At 37.6% G+C, this 8,452-nt stretch overlaps 1 protein-coding gene across 1 annotated transcript in view; it reads right to left on the minus strand.

The window, feature by feature from the left end:
- SRPK1 (SRSF protein kinase 1) overlaps positions 1–8,452 on the minus strand; it is a 94,812-nt gene that overhangs the window by 15,923 nt on the left and 70,437 nt on the right. The window contains exons 6-10 of the mRNA XM_007939387.1: positions 4,260–4,366; positions 2,985–3,150; positions 1,734–1,759; positions 1,093–1,306; positions 301–705 (exon numbers count right to left, since the gene is read on the minus strand). Coding sequence (XP_007937578.1) covers positions 301–705; positions 1,093–1,306; positions 1,734–1,759; positions 2,985–3,150; positions 4,260–4,366 — 918 coding nt within the window. The remainder of the gene's footprint in view (positions 1–300; positions 706–1,092; positions 1,307–1,733; positions 1,760–2,984; positions 3,151–4,259; positions 4,367–8,452) is intronic.

Genomic DNA, 8,452 nt, shown 5'->3' on the forward strand with positions numbered 1-8,452 from the left:
CCAAGGTAATACACCTAGGTGCTCAGGGGGCAACCTACAATAAATTTTGTAAGATAAAAAGGGCACAGTAAAATCTTGAGTTTTTTTAATTTAATTTCTATCCTCATAGCAACAAGTGAACTGCTGTGCACCCACTAAGTGGTCAATAAAATACAAAGTGGCTACAGGTTTATACATTGAGGGTGACTTGGACTCCTGCTGTGCAATTATATTTACAAAAACAAAGGTATTTCGAGTCCAGATATTCATGAATATGTTTTTCAGGGAAGGAGTATTGGCAAAGTATGTCTGCATAGATACCTTTGTTGTCCAGTGGTCCATTCGGTTCCTGCTCTTGTTCGTCTTCACAAGGTATTTCTGCCCGGATGCTTTCTTGAAGTTGGCTGATGTCCTGGTCTACACTTGTAGAAGACTGGCACACCATGGTATCTGATGTCTCAGAGACTATGGGTGTAAAAGAGTCTATTTCTTGAGATGTGCTGCTGTCTCCATTTTGTGAGCTTAGGAAACTAGGTTCCTGCTTCAAATTTTGGATGACAGAGTCATTAGCATTATGTAGATCCTCTTTAAGCCTCAATGTCTCTTTATTACTGTTCTCAGTAAAATTAACGGTTTCAATTACTCCATTGCAATTAATTTCTGCTGCACCACCCTCTACACCACGTTCCATAAGTGTTTGATCCTGGACAATGGTACTTGCCTCTTCTAAGGAACAAACAAACAAAAAGGATGTATGTGTATGTGAGTGAGTGAAACAACAGAAAAATTTCTTCACAAGATTGAAACATTTTCTAGAATTCATACAGGATGACATAAAAACATGACTGAACATCTAAAACCTATTTATGGAAGGAAAAGACCTTCTTATCCTTACCCAACTGCTAAATGAAGTCTATGCTCCATTTCCTGAGAAAAGTTAGAAATTACATTTGAGTATTACCTGCCTCACATTTATCACAAATTCTGTACTATTACTCTATAAGGACACCCCCAGAGATGTGCTGTATACATGAAACCATTATATTATATATAACAATGATAAATAATGTTAAAGTTTGCTATAAAGTAAGGTTTGTGATGCTCTATTTATACCAAGTTTTTCTTGGGTCATTTTATTAGGTGGGTTCTCTTTCAAGGGTCTTTCAACAGGACTCTCTGATTCTTCTTGCTTGTTTGGTCTTTTTTGCCCAGGGCCCGACTCTTTCTCCATTTCCTCAATTTCCTGCATTCGCTTCTCTAGTAATTCTGCCTGGCGCTTCTGCTTCTTCTTCAATTTCTTCTTCTTATTCTTTGACATTTTGTCAGCCTGGGCGGAGATTACAAACAGATAAAGCCTTCAGGTGGCTAATCCATTACCCTCAGTTGGAGATAACTGTTAACTTTAATTACTTCCTAATTAAATTTCACTCTTTCCCTAACAAAGCACTTAAGTTTTTTACCAACTTAAAAAATGAAGATACTCTTATGAAACTAAATAAAAACAAAATTAACAGCAAATCTTGGTCTTCTGAGCAGCCTGTGGGGCTAGTGTAACTCTAAGACACACTCAGATTTATGGAAGCCTCATCAGCACAAATTTCCTTGAAGATGCATGGGAATTTATTGGAGAAAATTACAGAAGCGCAGGAATATTTTTATTTTTGACTTCTGAACTCTAAACAGTGACCATCCATGACAGAAGAACCCATGCTGCCCATAGATCAGAATTAAATATAGAAACACCTTATACTTACTGGTTTAGGCTGGGGAGCAGTACTGACTGAAAAAAAAAAACAAAAAACAAAAAACAAGTAAGACTTCTGCGCCTAAGCAGGCAATACAAACTAAGGACTAGATAAGACATCCTACTAGCATGAAAAGTCTCATTCTTGTAGAATATACATTGCACAGAAAACTACTGTTTTTAAAAACTACTTTAGTAGAATCCACACTATCATTTTTTATAAGAAATTATCTATATAAAAGGTGACAAGGTTAAAATAAGTTCAAGTAAAATAGAGTCTGCCTTGGATAGCATCAATATATACAAAGAACCATGTCTCCATTTCTGGTTTTCACTACTAACACTAGGAATGTGAGAGCAGAACTGTGTTCCACGGAGTTTTCAGTGGCTGTTAATTATTTCCTAGTGCCATGTATTGCTTAGAGTAGAGAAGCTCCTTCTAGGGTTCCCAGCTCCTATTCTTCCCTCTTGGCAGTTGCCAGTTTTAACAGCAAAGTCAAGGCAATACCAGGGATTATATTAAGTTGCTATGCACCATATTATGGATATTAGTTTAGCTCAGGCAAGAGGTGGTATCTTCAATCTTCCTTTTTAAAGAACTCAGTGATAATTAATAGCTCAACTAGAGTATCAAGAAAGCTCATCAAATATAACTAAACCACTAAAATGAAATGTAAAGATGTAAAAAGTCATTATAATAACATGGTCAATAATCATAAATCATTTATTTAGTGCATAGCATTGTATGGCAAACTATCATTTGCTTCAACATGAAATTTAATCCATTAAATTGCACAAGGGAAAATGAAGTCAAGGTCACTCAACCAATGGTGAAACAAGGATTCAAATCAGGTCCATCCAATTCTAGTACTAAGCTCAGCTCTTAACACCAATGTTACCTTGCCCCTCTACAGATTACTGATCCATAGTAACAATGTATTATCATGGTATGAGGTATACAAACCAAAATGACTACCAAAACACAAGATAAAACATTTCAAAGTAATAATATGTATCAGCTTTTGGGATATATATATAATGTATCCATATCTAACTGACAAAATCTCTATTCTTGTCTTTACCATATAAGAGTAATACTGGGAATAAAGTAAGTCTCTTGAAGGCTGGGACTATTTCTTACATGTAATTACTTACTGCATTTTATTACTAAATGAATGAACGGCATTTTATTTAACTGCCTGGTAACAGTATAAAAATAAGAATTTCTTCTAAAAGAGCACAGTCACCAAAGAAAATACACCTGCAGATCCAGAAGGTGGAGGAGCTCCAGATCGCTGCCATTCTGTTGCTTCTGCAGCCAGCCTCCGAATGTATTGCTCGTTCACTGATAATAATATGTTTTCTGGTTTAATGTCAGTGTGGATGATACGGCACTTGGTGTGTAAATAATCCAGACCCTGTAATACCTGAATGGGAATAGACCAGTAAAGTGATGCAAACAAAGAATACAAGTCTTTCTGGAAAAGGAAAAAGTCACAGGACACTTAAAATACATTATATGACAGAATTTTCTATAGAGTAAAGCACTTTTTAAAGCACAAAGAAACTTTCTCAGAAATATAACTTAAACTTTATGGACAAAAGCAAGAGTTTATTTTATTGATAATAATATAAAAGAGTTTTTCCATGTTTTACAAAGCTAATTCTCTTTGGAGATACTCTTTAAGTACATTATAAAGACTGAGAGCATGTTTAATACTTTAGGTGAAATATAGCTGACTCCAGAGATTTAGATCTCCTCTGACTCACTTTTCCTCACTGACGAAGGACTGAGGTCTCTTGCTTTCTAGTTTGGCGTGCTTTCCACCAAGACACTTTACCCAAATCATTTGCTCTTTGAAGTGTTTATATTTTGCTAATGGTAAATTCTGTATAATTTATTAAGAGTTATTTAGACAACTAGAAAATGTTCATGAACAATGTTGTATAATAAACAAGGGGTAATAATTTGACAAGGTGCTCTGGTTGGTGCAGGGATTAAAGTATTTGGCTGCTAACCAAAAGGCTGGCAGTTCAAACCCACCAGTCATTCTGTAGCAGAAATAAGATGCAGTCTGCTTCCATAAATATTTACAGCCTTAGAAAACCTAAAGGGCAGTTCTACTCCATCCTATAGGGCTACAGGGTCTCTATGAGTCAGAATTTGACTCTATGGCTGAGGGTTAATAATTTGAGCTATCGTGTCTCTATTAATATATAATTAATGTTTGCAATCAGGATTTTTGGACAAGTGCTCTAAGTTTCTTAAGTCTGGTATCTCATACAATTTCCCTTCTAATAATTATCACAGGAGATAAACCTGGGGGAAAATGGTTATCCTAAACATTTTAAAACAGAATAAACATGATAAACACTAGGAGTTCAATATGAACACTTAATTTAAAAAATTTAAACAGCAGTTTTAAAAATAACAAAAATTCTATTTGAAATAGGAAATTCCTGACACTTTTTAAAGACTATTAAAAACAAAATGAAACAAAACAAAAACCCATATAGGAGAGCATAAGACACATACTTGCTGAATAATTTTTTTGACACAAGGCAGTGGAAGCCCTTGATAATTTGACTTGATGATCCACTTGAGCAGATGATGCCCCAAAACTTCAAACACCATGCAGATATCTAGAGATTTGTTAAGGAGGGAAAGGGAAGGCACAAAAGAACAGGAGCAAGACAAGATGTGTTCCACTCCAATGAAAATTTTATTATATTCTTTCTTCTAGTATAAAAAAGTATATAATTTAACTGAAAAAACAGCTATCAATATTCTGAAATTTCAAAGCTTAACAACGTAGTCACCAAAAACAGAAATTTTGGGAGTGGGGGGTGAAGAATGGCTTACTGACAAAATCATGCACATTAAAATACTTAGTGCTAAATGGAAAAGTGAAATATGTAACTGCACTTAGCAAAAGCACTAAGCTTAAACTGCTGATTATATTAGACAAAGCAGTTTCTTCCCTGACATCTAAACTAATGGCCAAGGTAACAATTCCTTTCCTCAACTGGTCTCGATCTATTCTCAAAGCAAGGAAAACATGTTCTGCCTTAACTACAGAAGACAGTGTACCAAACTTAACCTAAAAACTGAAATGCCAACATCTTTTCAAAACAGAAATCTGACTTGCTTTTTATGCTTTGCCACTGAAGTCGATTCTGACTCATGACGACTCCAGAAGTGTCAGAGCAGAACCGTGTTCCATACAGTTTTCAGTGGCTGATTTTTCAGAAGTTCATCATCAGACCTGTATTATAAAACTAATTGTGGTTCTAGGGCTCCCATGTGTTCTTTTTATGTATGAACTTCTTGATTACACTTAAAAAAAAAAACAAAAAAAAACAACCCCAAAACAAACTCACTGCCATTGAGTTGATTCCAACTCACAGCAACTCCCACTGGGTTTCTGAGGTGGTAAATCTTTACAGAAGCAGACTGCCCAGTCTTCCTTCTGCGGAGTGGCTGGTGGGTTTGAACCACCAACCTTCTGATTAACAGTCAAATGCCTTAGGTACTACATCACCAGCTCCTTACATAGTAGAAATTTATTATTTTTTGAATTTATTATTTCTTAGTGTATAGGCCATGTAGAGGTTTTAGTAGTAAGAAGTTAGTCTCTTCTACCCTCAGAGGCTTCTACATAACATTAGATAGTCAATATAAAAATATACAGTAATAACCTAGTGTCTAGACTTGTTTCTAATAAAACAAACAAAAACACTAAAGAAACCTGAATGACTTTCTGTGCCAGCAAGTGAGAAAACATGTCAAGAGGAAATAGGAACTAGCTTGAAGATGATGTCAATGGCCAAACTTGAGACCATTTCAATATCAAAATAGTGAAGTTATGAGTTAACATTACTTAAAATTAGAAATAGTGTAAGTGTATATGGATACTAAACAATGTATGATCATGGTATGAGGTATACATGTCAAAATGACCACCAGACTGGAATGTTATGGGGCACTAGATAGGGTAAAGATGCAGGAAAACACAATCCAAAATGAGTATAATCAATCACTTAGAACTGACATGTTGTTGTTGTTGTTGTTGTTTGCCGTCGAGTCGGTCCCGACTCATAGCGACCCCTCCTTGGGTTTCCGAGGCAGTATCACTACGGAAGTAGGATTGCCCAACCTTCCCTCCGAGATAGATACTAGAATTGGCAGATAAAGACATGAAATAGTTCTAACTGTACTGCACACAGTCAAAAAGTTAGAGACAGGGAAGATATATGAAAAACACACAGATGGGATTAATGGCAGGTTGAAACACTGCAGAAAAAAGAAGACAGTGAACTTAAAGACATAGCAATAAACTATCCAAAATGAAACACACAGGGAAGGGTAAAAATGTATGAGAGCATCAGTAAGCTGTGGGATAACTTTCCAAACCAAACCCTTTGCCACTCAAACTCACTGCCATCGAGTTGTTTCCAACTCACAGTGACCCCCACTGGATTTCCGAGGTGGTAAATCGTTACAGAAGTAGATTACCCCATCTTCTTTCCACAGAACAGCTGGTGGGTGTGAACTGCTGACCTTCTGGTTAGCCTTCAAATGCCTTGGGCACTGCACCACCAGAGCTCTTAGCGGATCTTATAGGACAGAGTGAAACTGTCCAACAAGGTTTCCAAGGCTGTAAATCTTTAAGAAAGTAGGCTGACACATCTTTCTCTTGCAGAACAGCTGTGGGTTCAAACAGATGACCTTCTGGTTAGTAGCCAAGCACGTGCCACCAGGGCTCCTTGGGATAACTTTAAGTGACTCAAAAAGGGGTAGGGGGGAGAAAGTGAAAATATCTCCTCTGTCCACTGAAAAGGCTAGAAACAATGACGAACTCAGTAACAACACATATCTCTAGTGTTTAGATTCTGGGCATCATTCCCCACTAAAAGGAATTAGGGTTCCTTAAAGACATGACTGATTCCAGTCGTGGGACTGGAAACATACAAGGTAGGTCTAGAGTATAACAGTAAAAAAAGGAATATTATGTAACAACAAAAAGGAATGAATCATAGTAAAAAATTTGCTGAACAAAGTCAGAGACACAAAAGAGTATATATTACATGAATCCATTTACATGAAGGCAAAATTAAGGTATAGTGAAAGGGGATTGATTGCAAAGGTGCATTAGGGAGCCTGATGGGATGAAAAAAGTATGTGCTAAATCTTGATTTGGGAGATTGCACAAATCTGGCTAGAAAGAGAGGTAAAGCCAGAATGTTCCTTAGAAACTTTGTTTCACATACTTTGGACATGTTATCAAGTGGAACCAGTCCCTGGAGAAGACATTATGCTTGGTAGAGAGTCAGCAAAAAAAGAGGAAGACCTTCAATGAGAAAGACTGACACAGTGGCTGCAACAACGGGCTCAAACGTAGGAACAAATGTGAAGATGGCGCAGGACTGGGTAGTGTTTCATTCTGTTGTACACAGGGTGGCTATGAATCCGAACCAACTCAAAGGCATCTAACAACATAGCAAACACTAGTACATACTTCTGATAAAACTCAAACCATTGATGAGGGAAACAAATAAATAATAAGAGTATCAGTTCCAGTACGATGGTGGAATAGGCAGAGAGACTGCACAGACCCTCTTCAACAAAGAAAAGGGGAACCAATTAACACAGACAGAGAAGATAATCCTGGACCCCTGAGCTTTGAAGGGAAGGATATAGAAGTGGACTAAACTCCAACCATCAGAAGAATTTGCATGAAAATACCATAAAAGGAGACACAGAGCTGTGGTCTGGCAGTGATCCTAAGGGGTCCTGACGGCACAGATAGCTTGGAGATTGCCGAGTGGTGGTAGGACCTGCTCTGGTGGCTGAGGAAAAGGCGAAGCAGCAGCAAATAGGAAGACGGGCTGAGCTGTGGACTTTTGCTGTTCGGAGGGTGCAGCCATTTTGAATGTTTACAAGCAGCTTGACCATTTTGGATATTTAAAGTGACAGTGTTTTCCCAGATTGCAGGGGCTTAAGAACAGGTTCCACTTGCCAGTAACCCCAAGGACATTGCGGACCTGGATGACTGAAAAGGTGCTACATTCCCCTTGTTACTCTAATACCCCACACTCGCTTGGTGAACGGAAGTGTGGCCAAACCCCACTCCTACCCACCTTCTGGGCTTCCAGGAACTCCATCCCAGTCTGTGTGCTCAGACTGAGCCTGGGTGCCCTGCCCTGCCCTGCCCTCCCTGATTTTTTGTTCTCTTTCTTTTTTCTGTTTTTAAACTACTATCATTATTACTACTTTTGTTCTTTTTACTATTATTCTTTACTATGCCCCTTGCAGGTGCTAGTTTTCAGCTTTTTTTCTTTTCCCTGTTCCTGGTTGCAATTTTTTTTCTTTTTCTTGGTTAACCCCATTCCTTGTTTTTCTTTTTGCATTTTACCGCTTTTTTCTTCATTCTTCTTCTTCTCTACCTTTTTTCTTTTATTGCCCTATCCCCAGATATTGCAGGTTTTCTTGTTTTTTTTCCTTCTTCTTTTTCTCTTTTTTGGTTACTGTTCCTGTGTGATTGCATGGTGTATTTTTTACCCATGTGCTTTTACTTTTTTGATGGTTATTTGATTGTAATTTTTGTCTAACTGAGTGGGAGACAACAACAGTCCCCATAAGACACAACTACACCCACACCTCCTGCAACTTCACTTACTGAGCGAGAGCCACTACATCCTTCTCTACCAACGGGCCAGTGATAAAAA

Source organism: Orycteropus afer, unplaced genomic scaffold, assembly GCF_000298275.1.
Source record: "Orycteropus afer afer isolate SDZICR_OR568_19922 unplaced genomic scaffold, OryAfe1.0 scaffold00059, whole genome shotgun sequence".
Taxonomy (NCBI): Eukaryota; Metazoa; Chordata; class Mammalia; order Tubulidentata; family Orycteropodidae; genus Orycteropus; species Orycteropus afer.